The sequence below is a fragment of the Schistocerca gregaria genome, chromosome 8 (assembly GCF_023897955.1).
Source record: "Schistocerca gregaria isolate iqSchGreg1 chromosome 8, iqSchGreg1.2, whole genome shotgun sequence".
Lineage (NCBI taxonomy): Eukaryota > Metazoa > Arthropoda > Insecta > Orthoptera > Acrididae > Schistocerca > Schistocerca gregaria.
This window is the reverse complement of record NC_064927.1, coordinates 290,773,961-290,796,734: the sequence shown is the minus strand read 5'-3', so window position 1 is coordinate 290,796,734 and position 22,774 is coordinate 290,773,961. Positions and strand designations below refer to the sequence as shown.

General features: G+C 40.2%; 1 protein-coding gene across 3 annotated transcripts in view; it reads left to right on the top strand.

Moving 5' to 3' along the window:
• Window positions 1–22,774, top strand: part of LOC126284428 (proton-coupled folate transporter-like) — a 156,416-nt gene that overhangs the window by 30,860 nt on the left and 102,782 nt on the right. For 2 of the 3 annotated variants that reach the window (XM_049983346.1, XM_049983345.1), the window contains exon 3: window positions 21,008–21,316. The exons of the other annotated variant lie outside the window; for it this stretch is intronic. In XM_049983346.1, the coding sequence (XP_049839303.1) occupies window positions 21,008–21,316 (309 nt within the window). The remainder of the gene's footprint in view (window positions 1–21,007; window positions 21,317–22,774) is intronic. 3 annotated transcript variants of the gene reach the window in all.

Below are 22,774 nucleotides of genomic sequence, written 5' to 3'. Positions count from 1 at the left end.
TCAAACCAGTCTCAGGACTGAAGACCACAACAACAACAACTTCCGTCGAGCGAACAGTTGTATATGATTGTTACGGATGGAGCTATTGCATCAGCATACTCTGAAAGGAACATAATTGGTATACAATCTGGACCACAAGACTTGATTTTATGGAGTGATTTAAGATGCTCTGAGGATATTTACTTCTACGTTACTCATGTTGGCAGCTGTTCTTGATTCGAATTCTGGAATATTTACTTCATCTTCTTTTGTGAAGTCATTTCGGAAGCTGTGTTTAGTAACTCTACTTTGGCAGCACTGTCTTCGCTAGTATCTCCATTGCTATCGCGCAGAGAAGGCACTGATTGTGTCTTGCTGCTAGAATACTTCACATATACTTTGGATTTGCTGCCAGGATTCGAGACGAAATTTCGTTGTGGGTACTATTATAAGCATCTCGCATTGAAGTCCGCGCTAAATTTCGAGCTCCCGAAAAAGATCGCCAATCTTGGAGATTTGTGCGTCTGCTTAAATTTGGCATGTTTGTTTCGTTGTTTCTGCAATAATGTTTTGCCCCGTTTTGTGTACCAAGGAGGATCAGCTCCGTCGTTTGTTAACTTATTTGGTATGAATCTCTATTGTTGCCGATAATATTTCTTTGAATTCTAGACACATACGGTCTACACTTATGTTGTTAATTTGGAAGGAGTAGAGATTGTCTCTCAGGAAGGTGTCAAGTGAATTTTTATCTGTTTTCTTGAATAGGTATGATTTTCATTTATTTTTGGAGGTTTTAGGGGTTACAATATTCAGTCTCACTACGTCAACCCTGTGTTCACCAAATCCAGTATCCATTTTATTGCTTGTTATAAACGCAGGATTATTTGTTGCAAGTGCGTTTTCACAGCTGTTTACTATTCGCATGGGCTCATGAACTAACTGCTAGAAATAGTTTTCAGAGAATGCGTCTAGCACAATTTCAGACGATGTTTTGTGCATACCGGTACCTTCGGAATTAAACATGTATTTTCGCTAACACATCAAGGGTAAATTAAAGTCACTACCAACTATAACGGAATAAGTCGAGTATGTGTTTGAACCCAAACTCAAGTTTTGTTTGAACCTTTCAGCAATTGTATCATCTGAATTGGGAGGTCGGTAAAAGAATCCAATTATTATTTTATTGCAGTTGCCAATAATGTCCTCTGCCCATACTAATTCACAGGAACTATCTACTTCAATTTCGCAACAAGATAATCTACTTCTAACAGCAACGAACACGTAATCGTCAACCGTGTTTAGCCTATCTTTTCGGCACACAGTTAGGTTCTTCACAAAAATTTCGGCTGAGTTTATCTCCGGTTTTAACCATCGTTCAGTGTCTATAACGATTTGAGCATAAGTGCTTTTTATTAACGCTTGGAGTTCTGGTACTTCCCCTACATAGCTATGACACTTTTCAACTGTTATACCAATGGTTCTTGTATCTGTGTTCTTCTTCCTGTGTTCGGCCTGCACCCTTTGTAACTAAAGCCCTTTTGTGTTTTCCCGATACCCTCTAACCTAAAAAACTGCCCAGTCGACGCCACACAGCCCCTGCTATCCGTGTAGCCACCTCCTGTGTATAGTGAACTCCTGGCCTATTCAGTGGAACCCGAAACCCAATCACCCTTTGGCTCATGTTGAGGAATGTGCAGTCTACACAGTCGCAGAATTGTCTGAGCCCCAGATTCAGGCACTTCACTCGACTCTGTGCCAGAGATACACGATCAGTCCTGTCTACTATGGTGCAAATGGTCAGCTCTGCTTCCATCTCGAAAGCAAGACTGGCAGCCGTTACCACTTCTGTTAGCTGCTCAAAACCAGAGAGAATCTCTTCTGATCCAAAGTGACACACATCATTGGTACTGACATGAGCCACCACCTGCAGTTGGCTGCACCCTGTGCAATTAGTTAAATTACTAATATAATATATATGCCCTGTTCAGGAGAGTGGAGATGAGATTGGAATAGAATATAGGGTCTCAAATGGTTGTGGTACTACACTGGACTGAGCCAAACTACACCTGAACTTGTCCACAATTGCAATGTTGTGCAACATTGTTTCAGAGAATCCTTTTTCATTTGAACTCAAATCTTGTATCACTTTTGATTCACAGTAAAGCACAGGCAGATGGGAAAATGTTGTAGGTCTGAATTGCAGCAATGCTGATTCAGACTCAGTATATCTGTGCAACACAAACAGGCAACATTGAGTGTGGACTAGGCTTTATAGAAGATGGAGGAAGTTTCTGGGGATGTGGAAGGCGGAGTAAGTCAGCAAGCCATGGTCAGGGAGCTATGAGGGGCTGATGGGAGGGTTGTATTAGAGATATAGCTCTTTATTGGCCAGAGATAATCCCATGCAGGCATAAGGCACGAGTAGCTGTGACAGCTTCCTCAGACGGTGCAGGGAATGCTGTTCCAGCTGGTGAATGACAATAGTTTCCATTGCCGTGATAGTATTCTAGATGCTGTTGTCACACAAAGAAAAGGGTTTTATAAAATGAGCATAGGCTGTCAAGTATGGTTTGAACTTGGGTTATATGATAATGAAGGACGAGATTGATGAGTGTAAGGAACTGATGGAAATGGAAAGGGTAATGGTTCTTGTGATAAGATGGGTGACAGCCTTAGACTCCAATTTGAACAGTAAGCATATCATGTGCTAGGCAAGATTTCAGAAAGAGGGTGTGTGCCTTTAGTTTTCATAGGGCAAATAAAAAGTTTTCGGTATTGGCGACTGTGAAATAGGCAGAGATTGATGTTTGATGATTAGGAGGCAAACGGTGTGACTGAAAAAATCCTCACACCATCGTCCCTCCAAATTCTTACCCTTCCCTGCTCTCTGAACTACGCAAACCCAGTGCCACATGTCTCTGCTGGTTGTCCCATTGTGGCTGGTTACAGTTATCTGCTTTTGTTGACCTTCCTGATGCTCTGAGTAATATGAAAGAAAACATCATAGCATTGGAGTTTTGAAGACACCATTTCGATGACTTTCCATGTAATCTGCTTGTTTTCCCTAGAAACTTTTATTTATTAAACATCCCATAACGATTGACCCCTGACTTTGAGCTCATATTCTGGCCACACTGCATTGCAAACATCGATACGTTACACCAGTACCTTGCCAGAATCGTGGAAATGTCTGCTTTTGTTTAGTGTTTGAATATTACATCTTTGTTGAAATGAGGGCGACATACGCGGAAATATTTACGAGAAACCGTGTTTTTTCTACCTTTTTTCAGTGAGTGTCAACTTCAAGGACGCATAAAAGTCAGACAGCAACTATAAGAAAAATTTCCTTTGTACAGTTTAAAGATACACCATTGTTATATTTTCATGCTGATTTTCGTTATTTCCTGCCTACTCGTTTCATCGCTGTATTGTCAAGACTCAATATGCTGCGATTGAGCTTACCAGTGTAGCTATTGCGGTGGAGAAGGCACTGGTGTTAAGCTGGAACTTTTGTTGCTTACATCATATGTCTTTACTAACGAATACTTCTAGTGTTTATTAGTTAACAGTTTGTAAAGCACTTGTGTTAGTAGCTGCAATACATGCGAGGCTGTGGTGGAGCATAATTGTTCTAACGGCGTAAGCGCCTGTTCGTCAGCGGAGAACGCCAACTTCGTAACAGCATTGCGGAACAGCACTGCAGGGTCCAGTGTTTATTGCGAGCAGAGGGAAATGATATGGGAAATTGCAAACAAATGCTCGATACATAAGCACCTCACAATAAATGGACATTTGTATAGCGCATTTCAACAGTAAATGGAAAAGTCGATTAGCTCGAATAAATTTTACAGTAAAGAACTATGACTACGATAAAATCTACCTTAATTGCTTTCTGGGGCTGGGGTCACGGTGCTGTTATTGCAGTAGTCTGCTTGGATCAGTAACGGTTCCATTGCTCTGTCAAGACTGTGGGCTCTTTGTGCATAACTGTTTTCAAGTTCTTGTATGTACATGACTAACCGAATTCCTCCAGACACGTACGGAGCACTTTCCTGAGCGGAGCGATACAACTATAAAGTATCATTTATTTTAAAGTTCTTATTTTCTTTTGCTACCTTGTCCTTGAGACATGGTCAAATAAGGTCAATGGCGTTCAATTCGCAGTGCGTGTCAGGCAACCACTCGAGTTTAATTTTATTGTCCACTGACCGCAGTATACTTTCCGAAAGGTATTCCTCCGCCCTGAAGTACGGTCGCACGTGTTCCAGTGCGGCAGCTCATATGACGTGGTAGTAGATGGAAGCTCTACATTATTGCTATCCATCCACTCAATAATAGAATGACTTCGCAGATGAATTTCATGATTCTGGATTTATCATGTGATATGGATCGTGATGTAAGGCAGTCGCAGATTTGTTCGGTAATTTTTCTAGAACGATCCTAAATCAATCTGCGTAGCGTCTGGCACTCGTTTCAGAATGGGATGCTACACCCCCTTTTTGACCAATAAAACATTAGCCAGCATTTTTCATAGACCCATCTTCTGTCACCAACTGCCTATTTGCTTCTGTCTCGGGTTCTTCGGCCGACGCTCGTCTGATGATTTTACTGGCGTTTCGCCAGCATGAGCGGCTGGCTAAGTCAAAGCTTCATCCTCCATTGCCGGTGGTGAACTGGAGCCGAACTCGTGGCCGCAGACTATTTGTACCTGGCGCTCAAACGGCCGAGGGATTCTCCGCGGTCATTTCCGGTGCTGTTCTCCTCTTGCAATCTGTCAGTAAAATCATCAGACGAACGTCGGCCGAAGAACCCGAGACAGTAACAAATAGACAGTTTGTTGAGAAGTGGCCACGAAAACCTTAACAATTTTGTGCCATCTCCGTTCCTTTGTTTCAGAAGCGGACGGTGTTTGATTTCCTCCTTTTCAGGCATTCCACTCATGAACACTTCCTCTGTGATAATTTCTGATACATAAGGCATTTATGCTCCTGCACACCAAACTTTTTGGAATGATTTGCTCCACATTCTCTCTCATCAGTGCCATGAATAGTCTGACCAGTGTTGCGCAAGTGTCGTATTTCCCTTGTGAACCTGTCTCGTGTTCTTGGTACTGAGTTATTTTCCAGCAGCATAGTTTTTTTTGTTGAACTTTTTGTATCTGAGGCCCAATTTTCGTATAGCACGTAAAGGCAGTTACACTCATATCAGGAAAATCTTCCACTTCAGTTTTCCCAACACTGCTGCCACTGTTGGAAACTCCGTTACCACATACAAGCCGTGGATTTTTCTTCTTATGATTCCTTGTGTAAAGTCGTCCAATACAAACTACTGCTCTCTGCCATACTCTTTTCTGATGATACAAGATATGAAATTTCTTTATATTCTCACGAAATTCGCTTCCTGTACTTTCACTAATACCGGACTTTCGGAAGTTCTCTTTACTGACTGTCTCAAAGTACGGTCTCAAAGTAAGCAAGCGCACTGGTCGCCATAGACTTTTCACAACTCCGTTAATGATGCGTGTTTTCACACAAGTACAAGGCAACTAACTGCGTTACGAGAACTGTCGTACACGAATACACAATAACAAATGGGGCCACAATTGTTTCCTATCTGACGGAAAGCTGCTACGTAAACTCAGCAACAATGAACAATGAAGTGGAAATATTGTTCAGTTACGGCAATGTAGAACAGAGGAGTATGCGGCTCATGGAAATGCAAAAGCAAATAAATTAAAGATGTCATATTAACGGTTTATGTAGATTTACGTGCATAAAAACATAACAGCCGTGAAAGGCAATAACAGAGCTTTCATTTACACTTTCGTCTTCTACATCTACATATGCATCTATAATTCGCAAACCACCGTGAGGTGCATGGCAGAGGGTACTTCCCACTGTACCAGTTATTAGGTTTCGTCCCGTTCCTTTCACGTATGGGACGCCAGAAGAATGATTGTTTGAATGCCTGCACGTGCATTAATTATTTTAATCTTATCCTCATGAACCCCATGGTGGTGGTGGTTAGTGTTTAACGTCCCGTCGACAACGAGGTCATTAGAGACAGAGCGTAAGCTCGGGTTAAGGAAGAATTGGGAAGGAAATCGGCCGTGCCCCGTCAAAGGAACCATCCCGGCATTTGCCTGAAACGATTTAGGGAAATCACGGAAAACCTAAATCAGGATGGCCGGAGACGGGATTGAACCCCATGTGAGCGATACTTAGGGGATTGTAGTAGTAGTAGTAGTAGTAGTAGTAGTTTTATTCATCCGTAGATCTCTTTTTACAAGGATATAGGACATGTCAAAGTATTTACAAGCTTAGATCAATTTACAATAAGCTAATTCGTATACACATATATTTACAGACCTGGTATACAATAATTTATTTACAAATAACTCATTAAATAATGTAATGCCATACTATTCACTCATATTTCACTATCAGTCACTGCACACACTATACACACATTGTTTCATAACACTTCACTCACTACACACACACACACACACACACACACACACACACACACACACACACACACAGGTGATCCTTGGGCCATTTTCTGTACTGCAAGTTCCCATTTGCTATCCTGAAAAACTGAGTCAGCATCCCTTCATAATGAGTGAGATGTTGAGCTCAGAAAGAGGAAGAGGTGTTAGTATTGTGCTATGCATAGCTTGAGGGGAGAGTGTCTCTAGAAAGGAAAAAAGAAGAAAAATAATAAAGTGAAGGTGTTATGTGGAATATTGGATGTTTTATAATCATCATTATTATTATTATTTGTTTGTATAACATTTTTTTATCAAACCCCTACTCTGCTTTATCTAAGTAATCCTTCAATGTATAAAATGTATTGCATAACAGGTACTTTTTAGCTGCCTTCTTAAATAAGTGTATTTTTGAAATTTCTTTAATCTCTTTTGGTAATTTATTGTACAGTTTTATTCCTTGGTAGGAAATGCTGTTTTGAGTTTTATGTTTATTTTTTCTTGGTAAATGTAAGTTGAGTCTATCTCTTGTTGCATGGTCATGGACAGAGCTGTTTGTGCATTAATTGCCAATGTTACTTTTGATGTGTACAACTGACTGGTAAATGTGTTCACATGGAGCAGTTAAAATTCCCAGTGTTTTGAACAGATCTTTACAATGAGCTCGACTACTATTTCTGGTTATTATTCTTATGGCTCTTTTCTGGAGTTTGAAAATTGTGTTCATATTTTGTGGATTTGTTCCCCAAAAAAGAATGCCATAGCTAAGAATTGAGTGTACATATGAATAATATGTAACTAAAACACACTGCATGTTACACACAGATGATAGAATTCTAAGGGCATAACATGCTGATGACATTCTGTTTGCAAGTACCTTTGTGTGTTCGCACCACTTCAGCTGAGAGTCAATATTCATTCCTAGAAATTTTGCATTTGTTACACAGTCTATAGAGGTGCCATCTACATTTAATTTAACATTGTCATTTTTCCTCTTCAAACTGAAGTTCATGGCATTAGTTTTCTTTATGTTTAATGTCAATTTGTTGCTTATTGACCAATTGTAAACTTCCTTGAGAGTTTCATTTGCTTTCTCGGTAAGGAGTTCTCTTGTTCTCTCAGTGACTATAATATTGCTGTCATCAGCGAAGAGAATTTTCTCACCATGAGTAACACTACTGGGAAAGTCATTGATGTATATCAGGAATAGTATTGGTCCTAATATGCTACCTTGTGGAACCCCTATATTAATATGTTTTGGTTCTGATAAGTATTTTACTAAATGTTTAGATCTATTTGAAGTATGTGTTATCTCTACTCTTTGTACCCTATCTGTTAGGTATGATCGAAACCAGTCATTAGCTACCCCTCTTATTCCTAATGCTTCTAATTTATTTAATAGAATCTTGTGGTCGACTGTATCAAAAGCCTTAGAAAGATCCAAAAATATGCCTGTGACACACTCATCTTTATCAAGAGCATTAAGTACAACTTTTGTGAATTCTACTGTGGCTGACTCCGTATTTTTGCCACTTCGAAAACCAAACTGTGATTTGCTTAAAAGATTGTATTTATTCAGATAATTCATTAATCTGTCTTTCATAATTGCTTCTATTATTTTTGAGAATGCTGACAGCAGGGAAATGGGCCGGTAATTTTCTATGTCTTCTGCATTACCTTTCTTAAGCAAAGGTACAACTCTTGCCTGTTTTAGCTGCTCTGGAAATGTCCCTGATGTGAAGGATTCATTTATTATATTTGTTAATGGGCCTTGTATAATCCCTATGCATTGTTTCAGTACACACATTGGTACATCATCTAAGCCTTCTGACTTTTTTATTTTTTAGCTTTTGAACAGTTTTATTGACTTCATTCTCTGTGGTTGGAAGTAACATCATTGTATCTAGTGCAACAATTTTTGCAGGTGTTATATTTGTTTTGGGGAATTTTTGCTGTAACTTCTCTGCAATACTTGAAAAATACTCGTTTACATAGTTTGCTAAGTGTTGTGGATCATTTATTACCTTATCCCCCTCCCTTAGCAGTATGTTATTCTGCGTTTGTTTGCCTCTCCCCGTTTCCTTTTTTATAACATCCCAGACTGCTTTGCTTTTATTCTCTGCATTATATATTATTTTGTCATTAAATGACTTTTTTGCAGCAATCAGCACCTTCCTATAAATCTTTTTGTATCTATGATAGAAATTTAAGAATTCTGGATCATTGTGAATCTTTTTCATGGAACTGAGGTGTTTAAGTGTTTGGGAGGACTTCTTAATACCTGCTGTTATGCATCTGTTTTTGTGAGATGTTGATACAGTCATGCATACTTTTGGAAATGCTGTTTCAAAGTTCAATTTAAACAATGTGGAGAATTTGGAGAATTTCATATTCACATTGGTTTCCTTATACACTTCATCCCAGCTTTGTTTTTCTAGTTCTTTTGAAAAATCTTTTATTTTGATTTCTGATAGATGTCGTTTATAGGCTTGTAGTTTAGGGAATGATTCGATGCCTGATTTTACTGTTGTTATTTGACAGAGATGGTCTGATAGTCCGAGATCTTTTACAGCTACATCACATTTTTCCCTGTCTATATTTGTGGCCACATGGTCAATTACTGATGCAGTCATTGTAGTAACCCTTGTTGCACTATTGACCAATAGCGACATGCCAAAACTTTGAAGGATATTTATGAAGGTGCTGCTGGATTCATTTATGATATTAGTGTTGATGTTTATGTCCCCACACAGAATTATGTTGACCTTTGTACTTGAGACTTTATCTAGAACTTCTGTTAATTTATTGAAAAAAGTGTCCACACTACCACTGGGAGATCTATACACACACAAAATGATTAATTTCTTGGTGATATCGAGCCCTGATAATTCAATAGCTGATATTTCAATGTGTTTGTCTTCACTTACTGTACTGAGGTCATGTCTAGATTTGAACTGTGTTCCTTTTCTGATATAAATGCATGATCCTCCACCCCTTGAAGTAGTTCTGCAGTAAGAGTTTGCCCTTTCATACAATGATAATACTACATGTTGGATTTCTGTGTCTCTACACCAGTGCTCAGTAATACAAACTACTGTGCGGTTCAAAGATTGGAGCTCAACTTCTAATGCTTGTATTTTATTTTTTATTGATTGCATGTTTTGATGGAGGATTGTTAAGTCTGTGAAATGCCCCATGTTACTCTTTCCGATGGTTTGTTTTTCTTTGTGACATCTGGTATGTGTGATTTTTGAAGTGCTATAATCTGTCTTGTGAGTGATTGTTTCAGTATTTTTTGAACTGCTAGAGATACTCTTTAGGCAGGGGAACCTGTTGTCTGGATTTATCCTAAAAAAGACCTACTTTTCCTACCTATGACAACAGGTATTTGACCATGTGTGGCCCGAGATCCACCCCCTATACTTTCATGAATCAGCTGTACCAATCTTCCCTTCCCAGTCCTGTTTAGGTGTAGGCCATGCCTAGTGAAACCCCATCTGTTGATAGTCCCGACGGGCACCAGAGAAACATGAGCAAAGTTGGCCGTCCTCAGAGCCATCCCCAGCCCCACATTGATTCGCCTCACAGCTCCATCAAGGCGTGGCTGATCATGACGCCGGAACAGCTCAACAAAGTGTACATTGGTGCCATGAGTCAGGGAAGCTATCTTGTCCAGGTCACCACCTATTTCATATGCCCCATCCCTGTGCAAACTGTTTCCCGCCCCACCCACTATCACTACATGGTCCTCTTTTGTAAAATCCTTACATAAAGACCCTAGGTCCTCTATCACATGACTTAGCCCTGCATTTGGTTTGAAGATACTGGTGGCCTGGTACGCTGCCCCTAAACTTTCCTGTAACTGAGGGCCTACACCTCGCCCATGGCTACTACCTAGCAGCAGCACTTTCTTCTTCCTAACACTTTGTACATTCCTAGGCTTCTTGGCCTCGGTTGAAGTGTGCTGCACATTTCCTGCTCCTCGTTCTACCTGAGGCTCTTCTCCACTTAACTCTGGCAGTGGCAGATACCTGTTTTTGGTGTTGATGATAAAACTATCAGATCGCGTTCTCTTTCTTCCTATCCTCCTACCAGCTGCCAGTTCCCAACCACCCTCCTCCCCCCTATTTCCCTTGATCCTTATCAGTTCCTTCCTTGCTTCCTCCAACTGTGCCTGAAGGGCACAGATTTTCCTTTCCTGCTCCCCAATCAAAATGTTCCTACTGCATACTCTGCAGTTCCAGGAGAGAGCCTCTTCTGTTCTCCCAACATTCTCCCCACTGCATCCCCCCAGTGAAAATATTTCCTACAAGATTGGCAACAAATTTCTCTACTCACTACCCTATAACAGCTCCCACATTTCTCACTCATGGTCAGTTTCGAAAGAATAGTTAAATTTAAAGAATGTTTTAAATTTGTCAAGGTCGCGAGATTGTATGTCTGCAAGCAAAAAAAAACGACACAAAGATCTTATGTGCGGTGGTTGTTGTTTTTCTACTGATTTAGAGATGCAAAAACAGAAGAATGAATTTGTAATTACTTTGCTTTTAGAGAATTTAAGTTATCAGGCGTGTTTGGTCAGGTTTTTAAACGTTTATAACTCGGAAAATTTAGACCTAGATCGCGTCTATCTAACTAGTAAACAATACGAAATGTGTTAGTTAAATACGATTCAGAAATGTTTAATTACACTTTTATTGCGACAATAGATACTGATGAAACTAGTAGCTGTCTTTTTTAAACGATTTTTGCACTATCAAGAAAACTTGAATAGAATTTGTTGTGTTTATGTCACGCAAAATTACGGGTTATGTCGCGATTATCGGGACCTCAGCTAAAGAACAAGTTTTTTCAAGAACAAGCTCTGCTTGGACGCTAATATTCAGTTGTGTGACAAGAACGGACACTACAGCAAGTAATAAAAACAAAGAATATTTAAACTTGTCACTATTTTCTCTTAAATAAGTTTTTGTAGCGGACGAAGAAAATACCTGTGATCTCACTCGGCGGCCATCTTCATCATCTTGTAGTATACCTCTAACGTAATCGTTTAAAGTCGGTTCTTGAATCTTTGTTAACAGGCATGTTCGGGATAGTTTACGTCGTCTTCAAGTGCCTGGCAGTTCAGTTCCATCAGTACATCTGTAACACTCTCCCACAGATGAAACAAACCGTGCTGCCACAGGTCCCACACACTTGAGCAATATTCTAGGATGAGTGATTTGTAAGCAGTGTTGTACCAGTAAATCGAAGTCCACCACCGTAGCTTTTCAGAAATCAAGAAACACTCATCTACCTGGTTGACTCAATCCAGAGTTTCCAGTATGTCACGTAAGAAAAATGCAAGCTGGATTTCGCATGATCGATGTTTTCGAAATCCCTGCTGGTTGGCATTGAGGAAGTCATCCTGTTCAAGATACCTCATTATGTTTGAGCTCAGAATATGTTCTAAGATTCTACAACTGATCGATGTCAGGGATATTAGACGGTAGTTTTTGGATCACTTCCTCTACCCGTTTTTTGTTTGAGGGATCTAAGATAGATTATAGTTAGAAGAAGGGGTAAATCAGCCGCAAATTCAGTATAGAATCCGACAGCGATTCCAGTGGGGCCTGGAACTTCGTTCAGTTTTAACGATTTCAACTGTTTATCAACACCAGTGACAGTAATACTTATTTCATTCTTTTCAGTGGTACAAGGATTAAATTATGGCAGTTCTTCTGGGTCCTTGCTAAAGGAACATTTGAAAAAGGAGCTTTTGCTTTGCTATCCTTATTTTCAGTTCCTGTCTCGTTCGCTAGGGACTGGACACTAACTTTGGTGCTTCTAATAGCCTTTACTTCTGACCATAATTTCTTTGGATCTTGTGAAATGTCATTTGACAATATTTTGGCACAGTAGTCATTGACGGTGTCACACATTGCTCCCTTGACAACCAAATGCATTGCATTCAGCATTTCTCTATCTATAGCCCTACGCTTTGTTGTACACCTATTATGCTGTAATGTCTGTTTCTTTAGAAGTTTCTTTACACTGACTGTATACCATGGAGGTTCCATTCCAGAATGAACTGTTTTACTGGGTACATATCTATCTAGTGCGTGGTCAACTATTCTTTTAAACACGAGTAATACTTCCTCTACATGCTTCTACCCTATGCTGAAAGTTTCAAGTTCCTAATTTTGATGTGACACTACCGATTTTTTTATCTAGTTTACTGAACACGTATTTATCTTTCTGCTTGGTTTAGTTGTCCTTTGTACTTAGGTAATTATTGCTGCCACAGCTGCGTCACTGGTAACACTTTCGGTGTGGTCATCCTCTTGTTAATACATATCTTCACTAGGCGAATTGCAGCAATCTACACCCAACATTATTGGGTCAAAATGACTAAATGGAAAGCAACGACAGTTGGAAGTGGAGTATAGTTTGTATTTTTAAACTGTGCAAAGCAAATTTTTCTGCCGAATGCAGTCTGATGTTTACAACTCGACAAATTCGACACTCGCAAAAAAATGATCGAAAAATCACGCCTTCTCTTAAGTATTACCGCTTCTAAAGCACCCTTTTCAACTAAAATGTAATATTCACACCCCAAATAAAAGTTGACATTTCCACGATTCTGCTAATGTACAACACATCGACGTTTGTCATGTGATGTGACCAGAATATGAGCTCAAATCAGTGGTCAATCATTATGAAATGGATGATACGGTGAGAAAGGGTCTGAAATATAGCATTTAAAAGCCTAAATCAGACCTCTTAATTTGCAAAATTTCCCAGGTGAAGGCCTCTTGGCGTGTCTCCATACTTGCCACTTGATTACTGAGAGATTTTTCTCAAGGTTGGCAGCTTGGCTGTGGATGTGATATACTTGTACACAAACACATCCCATGCCCATGCCTGTGCCCTACACTACCTTTCCCAGTGTTCTCTCAGACCCACCACCTCTTCCCTAATCCTCCTGGCCACTCACATCCTGACGCACTGTTATTTCAGATTTGAAGGTCAAATCGATAAACAAAACCTGCTCTGACCATCTCAGTGGCATCCTACACCAGGGCTTCTACTACCTCTCACCATGCTCTGAGATGAGGGATGTCCTACCCAAAATCCTACCCACATCTCCCAAAGTGGTGTTCTGCCACCCAACAAATCTACAGAATATCCTCATCCATCCCTATTCCAATCCTGCTTGTACTGCAGTCCAGTCACAGGCATTTCCTTCTATAAAAGGTAAAAGGCAGGGTCATGAGTGAAAGCAGCCCCGTTACATATCAGCTGTGCTTCAGTCACTGTACAGCATTGTATATAGTTATGACAGATAACCAATTCTCTCCTCACATGAATGGTCAACACCAATCTGTGACCAACTGCAAACTTGACCATCTAGTTGCCAAACATGCTGCACACCACACTACTTTAACAGCTATTTAACAATGTGTGGTATTTGGATACTCCTTTCCAACTCAGGTTTCTCTGAACTATTCAGGTGAATGTGTCTCTCCAGCATATCCTGCATTCTCACAATCTCCTTGGCCTAATCCTTACCCTGTTCCCACTGGCTCCCTTTACCTTCTCCCTTTTGTCTTCTGTTGTTCACACCACTCCTTCCCTGTACGACTGTGTACTGCCTTCTCTTACTAACCCCCCCCCCCCCCCCTGCCTCCCATACGGGCCTTTTCTCTCATCCTCTCCCCCCTTCCCCTCTCCATTTCTCTCTTCCCTCCTTATCTCCCCCTCCATCTCCACTCACCTCTCTTTTTCCCTCTCCCTTTCCCCTCTCTTTGGAATCTCTTATACACTCTGCCCCAACAGAATTCCTTTCATCTTGCTAGGCAGTCATTTAGTCATCTGTCTCTCCCCTCTTGCCATGCAATACCTCACGACAACATCCCTGCCTCATGCATCCTTCCCTACTCCGTCCTCACGTCCATCAGCCGAGGCAGTTCCTCTCAATAATAATTAATCTGTAATCACTGTTATCACGGCATCAGTAGTGTGTGTTTGTGTGCCTGTGTAGTTGTTTGTATGAATGCATGTACTTTCTACTAGAAAAAGAGCCATAGCTCGAAAGTTGGTGAAATCTATTTTCTGTTACATTTGTCTGTATGCCATACATAGGTGAATGGTTGTCATTTCCTTATTTTATGTATTGTTCTACCAATATTATTCAATCCATCATAACAATAACTTAATGCCCAGATTTATACTAACAAATGAATGCAACCAGTATTTACTCATCACCTTCTTTTTTTATTGAAGCTTTACTGAAGTATACTGTTCTCTGCTAAATCAGAAGCCAGCATCTGAAGCTCAGTCAGAGTTAAACCAAATCGCCAGTTCTCCATTTGCAGCATATATTCAACAAGTTTCTTTTCCTATTGTTTGCTGAAAAAAGGCTTATGGCCCCCGTCCCTGTAAAATGTAGTTAGCAATTTCAATAATTTCAGTTTTATCATTTACATTTAATTATGTTTCCTGATTTAAATAATGAGCAATTAATTATTTAAATCAAAATAAAGGAAATCATATCGCAAATTTTAGATCCAAACTATCAGACGTATGTTTCTGTGAACCTTCTGTAGTACTAGCCTTTTTTTTTTTTACTCTCATTTTCAAATTAGTCCATGGAATACTAAATTTCTTTAACACCTTCATATCCCCTATTCTCGTGGTAGAACATCAGAAACAGATTTTCTGCTTTCTGTTTTCAGATCTTGAAATGTTTAGTAGTTTCTAATCTGGTTCCTAAATCTCTATCTTACCATTGTATAACCTAGCTGAAGCATTCCACTATCACTATGTCTTTGCCATGTATACAAACTTCTTGCATGATTCTTAAATCAATTGTTAGTGGTGATTAAACAGTGTTTACTAATCATGTTCCCCTCTCATTTGTCTCCCCTCTTCTAGCTCTTCCTTTTCCTCCCGTAATATATTGAATTATTTCTTCTATCTCATTACATATTTTTCCAATCTCATTATCATCAGTGCAGCCAGTCAAATAATTGCCTAACCCTTGTGCTGTTTTTAATCTTCACGGCAGATTAAAACTGTGTGCGTGGCTCCCCCCTCCGGAGGTTTGAGTCCTCCCTTGGGCACGGGTGTGTGTGTTCTCCATAGCGTAAGTTTTTCAGTTAGATTAAGTAGTGTGAAAGCTTAGGGACCAATGACCTAAGCAGTTTGGTCCCATATGATCTTACCACACATTTACAATTTTTACAAAAACTGTGTGCTGCAACAGGACTCTTACAGTGAACCTCAATTTTTGTCAGTAATACTCTTACTGACTGTGCTACCCAGACAACCCACAATCCACCTACACACCTCTACTTCGGCCAGAACCTCATCTCCTACCTTCCAAAATTCACAGAAGTTCTCCAGCATACCTTGCTAGACTAGAACTCCTGGTTGATTTGCGGGGAAGAAACCGAACTGCTAGGTCATCGGTCTCATCGAATTAGGGAAGAATGGGGAAGGAAGTGGCCGTGCCCTTTCAAAGGAACCATCCCGGCATTTGCCTGAAGCGATTTAGGGAAATCACGGAAAACCTAAATCAGAATGGCAGCTGATGATGTGTCATACCTGGGTAATTCACTCATTAACAGCATTGCCTGTGAAAAGCAAGGTTCCTGCTAGGAATCCCAGTCAAACACATAATTTTAATCTACCACAGAATTACAAACCTAACTGAAATTTAAATATGCATAAGTAACAGAGGGAGGGAGAGAACACACAGTTTTTATCTACCATGGAATTTCAGACTTGACTGAAATCTGAATATACATAATTAACAGAGAGAGAGAGAGAGAGAGAGAGAGAGAGAGAGCAAACACAAATAAGTGAGCAATGAAAGTGGAATAGCTATCATGTGTACCACATAACAACTAATAAATCATTTTGTGATGTTTTATGTTGTACAATCTGGTCAGTGTAACCAATTGAATAATTAAATAAAATACAATGTGAGACCCCCTGTGACAACAATTTAGTAGTGTAGTTTATGGTAACAACGTAATTTCTTTTAGTACAATGCTTAAAGAAATTTTGTTGGATAGACACACACATTTCTACAAATTCTTTATTTTATTTCACTTTGCTTTAACATTTCCATATTCCTAAAATGTATTTAATGAATAAAGTTTACAAGCCATGTCATATATGAATTCTTCATGGGTTTTCAGCTGAGTAGCATTGTCGTCTCGTAGCAGCGTTTTGATGGAATGTGTCTCCATCATCTTCAGACTAAGATGAAGGGGTCGCATTCCATCGAAACGTAGCTATGAGATGACGATGCTACTTGGCTGACAACCCGTGAGGGCTTCATATACGAAATTCACCAAGAAAAACTGCACTCACATATAAACCATGTCATATTGAGTAAAACACTTGAGCCTTCAATGGCTATCTGCTCCATCATCATCAGGAGTAAAAATTAATTGACTGCTGGGGCTGTCGGGGTTTTTTGCTTATATGGACATGATTTCAGCATCTGGAACCAGTCAGAGAGGACAGAAGCGGTGCGTGTGCAGAAGACAAGTTGTGAAGATCACAGTAGCTCCTGTCCGCCGTACGGCCAATGATGTCAGGTGACACAACAATAGCACCACACTTGAAACTGCCACTCCCATCTTCCTAGAAGCATCAGGCATCCAGATTTGCTTTGAATTTATATCCAAAGCCCACCCTCATGCTCTACTAAGTCTGTACCCCTAGACTCTGCTAAAGTTGTTGCTGTTTATTCTAATCTCAGCCACCTCCTATGTAATGGAATCCCAATATGATGTTGCATGAGTTAAGATTCTCACCTTTTGAAGCTGTATTTTATGTCCTTTTCCCGACAATGCTTACTTAAGGCCGGCTTCTCAAGCGCACTCTCTTTAATATGTCACTTGCACTCAGTACAAAGCTCCACAACTGTGTGAACTCTTTGAACTTCATGGATGGTGCCACTTTCACATGGGATGTCACAAACTTCAGGCAATGGAAGAGGTATTTTGTCTTAAACAGGGTGCAATGTATCTCATAGTCTGGGGACAGGCTGGAACACATATCCCAGTCCATGTTTCTGCAATATGTGCCCTAAATTGTTGCACATTGTCCAACATTATGGCAGGAATGCAGCTGGCTTGGCCTCTTTGCCAATTCACAAGGCATTATTCGTTGGTGGCATCTGAAAGTGTTTGCAGTGTCTCCCTTGCTGTAAGCATTCTTCTAGAACATGCTTCTTAATTGTTGTAATATAGACTTTAAGTAATCTTTGTTAGAAATAATTTTATCTGTGTGTACTAACATGTTCAGAACTGCTTTTTGTGTATAGAGCGGTAAAAACTATTGGCACTCAAGTACCAATCAGTGTGCATTGGTTTCCGGTACACTGAATGACCAAGCTTACCTCCTGCGTTCTGCTCAACTAACACATCAAAGAATGATAGCTTGCCATCCTTCTTTACCTTTTATTGTTGGGATGGTCATGGCTTGTGTGATCAATGATCTGCTGTAGTGCATTTTCACTATGTCACCACATCGCAAAAGTGTAATCAGCATACTGTAGGAAGCAAGATGAATCCAATGTCAAAGAGTTCAGGGCCTCCTCCTGAAAGTGATCCATCATGAAATTTGCAACTGTTAGAGAAATTGGGATCTGATCACTGTGCAATCAGTCATCTCACAATATTCATCACAGTACATGAGGTCATTGTTGTTTGAATATGTCAAAATAACTTGACATTATGTACATAGACTGAAGAGACAAGTGAAAATTTGTACTACCAAGGCCGTGAATCGAACCCAGGTCTCTTGCTTACTAGACAAGTGCATTAGCCACTAAGCCACCTTGGCACATTCAAATTCTCACTACTTTATACTCTCCCTTACACATGAACTGAATTGTCAAGGCTCTCCATGTTCTTGAATAGCACCTCAGCATTGGATTTAAGTCGTTGATACAATCTGAAACCCAAGTTCAGTGAAATGACACAATTTTGGAGATTTTACTGGGTCTCATACAGGTATGATTTTATGTAGATAGACTGAAGTGGCAGGTGAAAACTTGTGCCAAAGTGAACCGATATACCAGGTGATCAAAAAGTCATTATAAATTTGAAAACTGAAAAAAATCACGGAATAATGTAGATAGAGAGATACAAATTGACACACATGCTTGGAATGACATGGGGTGTTATTAGAACCAAAAATATACAAAAGTTCAAAATATGTCTGACAGGTGGCACTTCATCTGATCAGAATAGCAATAATTAGCATAACAAAGTAAGACAAAGCAAAGGTGATGCTCTTTACAGGAAATGCTCCAAATGTCCACCACAATTCCTCAACAATAGCTGTAGTCGAGGAATAATGTTGTGAACAGCACTGTAAAGCATGTCCGGAGTTATGGTGGGGCATTGGTGTCGGATGTTGTCCTTCAGTATCCCTAGAGATGTTTGCCGATCACTATACACTTGCAACTTCAGGTAACCCCAAAGCCAATAATCGCACGGACTGAGGTCTGGGGACCTGGGAGGCCAAGCATGACGAAACTGGCAGCTGAGCACAGGATCATCACCAAACGACGCGCGCAAGAGATCTTTCACACATCTAGCAATATGGGATGGAGTGCCATCCTGCATAAACATCGTACGTTCCAGTAGGTGTTTATCAGCCAGGCTAGGGATAATGTGATTCTGTAACATATCAGCGTACCTCTCACCCATCATGGTAGAAGTTACAAAACCAGAATCATACATTTCCTCGAAGAAAAAAGGCCCGATAACAGTAGATGTGGTAAATCCAACCCATACCGTGACTTTCTCGTCATGCAATGGAGTTTCCACAACAGTCCTAGGATTTTCGGTAGCCCATATTCTGCAGTTGTAGGCGTTGACAGGCCCTCAGAGTGTGAAATGAGCTTCGTCAGTCCACAACACGTTATTCAACCAATCTTCATCTTCAGCCATCTTTTGAAACGACCACACCGCAAATGCCCTCTGCTTCACTAAATCGCCAGGTAACAGTACATGATGCCGATGGATTTTGTACGGATAGTATCGGAGGGTACGCCAAGTGCCAACCAAAGAGTAGTGTATGGAATGCCGGTGCGACATGCGACTGCATGAGCACTGACTTCCTTGTGCATAGACGAACCTGCTACAGTCTCCATTTTTCCTGAACTGTCTCAGCAGCATTACGCCTTGTACTCTGTCGGCCACTACGGGGTCTATTGTCTAAACAACCCATGGCTTCAAACTTCGAAATCATTCTCACCATAGCTGCATTTGTCAACGGACCTATACCCATTCGAATCCCCTTCCTATGGCAATAGGATCGTAACGCTGAAGTAGCACATTCCCCATTCTGATAATACAGCTTCACTAAAAGCGCCTTTTCAGGTGACGTCAACATGCTGAGACTGCTGGCGCATCTGATTCTCACTCTCTCATTACAGCTCCTTTTATACATGATTGTCATGCGCAGTCACTGACGTTTTGCTGTCCAACGCTATCTGTCAGACATTTTGTGAACTTTTTTTTCCCCCTAATAAAACCCCATGTCATTCCAAGCATGTGTGTCAACTTTTACCTCTCTGTCTACATTATTCCATGGTTTATTAAGTTTTCAAATTTATACTGACTTTTTGATCACCTGGTATATAAAAGCCTCTGAAATTGTGTCATATCAAACATCTTGACAATTCCAATTGGAAACCGATGGGCCAAAAGATCCAGCTTGTCTTGTACTGTTGGCACCCACATCAAAAATGGCACTATGTCCAAACCACCCATTATGTCATTTTGACTTGTCTTCATTTTCTTGAGTGGCTCAACAAATGTCTGTGAATTTCATACATCATGTCCACAATGTCCCATTGTGGGTGCAATAACAGTGGTCCTAAGAGGGACATTTTCTTTGTATATCTTCAACAATCCATAAAGCCTCGTAGGTTGGTGGCACAAGGCACTAATTTCTTCAGCACTTCATGTGTTAAGCCAAAGTTTTTTAATAATGCCCCTGTCTTTCTGATAAGGCCTGTGTCAGATCATGAATCAGCTTCCAGTATGTAGCACCTTCAGGTAAGGTCTTCAGTGATCAGAACCAATTTGGCATTTCCTTTATCACCTAACAAAACACCCAAGTCCTCACACTCACATAACAAGTGTAAACTATGTCATTCCTTCTGGCTGGTATCAGATTTTGGTGACTTAGCTTTTGATATAATTTGGCTGGTAATTAACCTGACCTCATCAGCTGTGTTGTGAGAGCGATTCCTAATGCATTGCTGTGTTCCACTAACAATATTCAATACTGGCAGATGTTATGGGGCTGCAGAAACTTAAGGTCTTCAGAAGCCTGAGCGTTTTATTCAATGATGCAGCCTATAAACTGAGAAGAGTTTATTCAGGCACGCTGCTGTGAAAAACTGTAGAAACATGGTGTTTAAATGTTTTCTTGCAACTACTCTGAGTATCCACTGATATGTCCAATTTTCTAATTCATTAGTATAGCACTGACATTTACTTTCTGTTCATATATTGACAGGGAGGAGCAGCATACCATTACTGGCAGTGGAACCTGCTGTTTTCATGACCTTTTTGGCAAGCGCACTAACCGGTACTGTGACACAGAAACTATTGTTAGACCGTGTTTGCCAGAAAGAACTAGGTCTTTCACAGGATCACTGTATGTCACTAAATGATACTGCAAAGAACATGATTCAACCACAAGTTGCCAATTTGCTTACAGCAAAGGCCCTACTTGAAAACCTAGTGCCTGCCATAATGACTGTATTCATTGGGCCATGGAGTGATAGGGGCGGGCGGCTACCACTTCTGATGTGTCCCATGATTGGTAATATGCGTATTATTGATTTTTACTTTTATTGTTATTTCATATCCATTACGTTTGGTAGTTATATTCATCTTACCAGTACTCTAAATAAATATTTCAGTTTTTTTAACGGTTAATGCATGTATTCATCATAACTGATTTATCTTGAAATGTAAATTAAAAGCTGGAACAATAGTCAAAGATCAAGCATAAAATTGATTTACTTTTGAAAAATTAATTTTGAGGAAAGGTACCCATAGTTGTGACTAACTTTTGAATGAGACCAGTTTATTTATTTTTCAGAATATAAAAATATGACATTTGGTGCAATTTGACATGCTATGGACCGTTGGAAATGGAAAAAGGGAGAGGGAAATAGGGAGCACAAGGTTGGGAGTAGATGCAGAACTGATCTGTTAGTTACATATTAGAGTGAATACTATGTGTTAGATGCCTAGGCTGTGGTCGGTAAGTTGTTGGTGGATCTCTTCAGTATTTTGGGGAAAGGCCAGCTAGGGCAGATTGCATAGTTTTCAAATATACAAAGGGCATTCAAAAAGTTTTGCACAGTTGTCTCTAATTTTTTTTTATTTTTTGCAGGAGGAGAATGAATTTTTTTGTGAACATACTTGGAACATTTAGCTAAACATTAAGCCTACTCAATGTAGCCTCCATCAGCTGTGACACATCTGGCCCAACGTTCTTTCCATGACGTAAATGCACTTTGGTAAAATTCTGGGGATTGACTTTTACACTATCGCTTGACACAGGAAATAAAGTCCTTCTCACTATCAAATGTTTTACTGTGCAGGTGGGCCTTCAGACGACCATAGAGGTAAAAATCAAATGGAGCCACGTCTGGACTGTAGGGAGGATAAGGAACAATTTTCCAACCCATTTTCCTTATTTTCTCCTGCGTAATAAGGGCTGTATTGGGTCTGTCATTGTCATTGTGTAGTCTGAAGCTGTGGTCTGTGGGCCTTGATGGCGCAGCTTGTGCATTCACAAACAGTAACAATCCTGGTTAATTGTGGAGCCAGGTTCCAAAAACTCAATGAAAATGACACCACACTGACCCCAGAAGAAGGAGGCCATCACCTTTCAGCCTGCTGTTCATGAAAGTCTTGGTTTCTTTTTCCGAGGGGAACCTGGATGACGCCACTCCATGGACTGGGTTTTGCTCTCAGGTTCAGACAAAAACAACCATGCTGGGTAATGACTCTGTTAAATCACTGTTTCCAGTCTTTAGTAAAGGTCTTCATGAGAACCTGGCACGCATTCTTCCTCATTGTTTTCATATCTCTTGTCAATAAACTAGGCACCCAACATGCACAGATTTTTCTTTATCCTAGTGACTGTACCAGTGATACCACACTACCCAATGACAAACGAGTCATTTCAGCAAGCTGTCATGTCATCACACATCTGTCATTTTGGATGATTTGATCAATGGTCTCCTTATTCACATCACTCACTGCC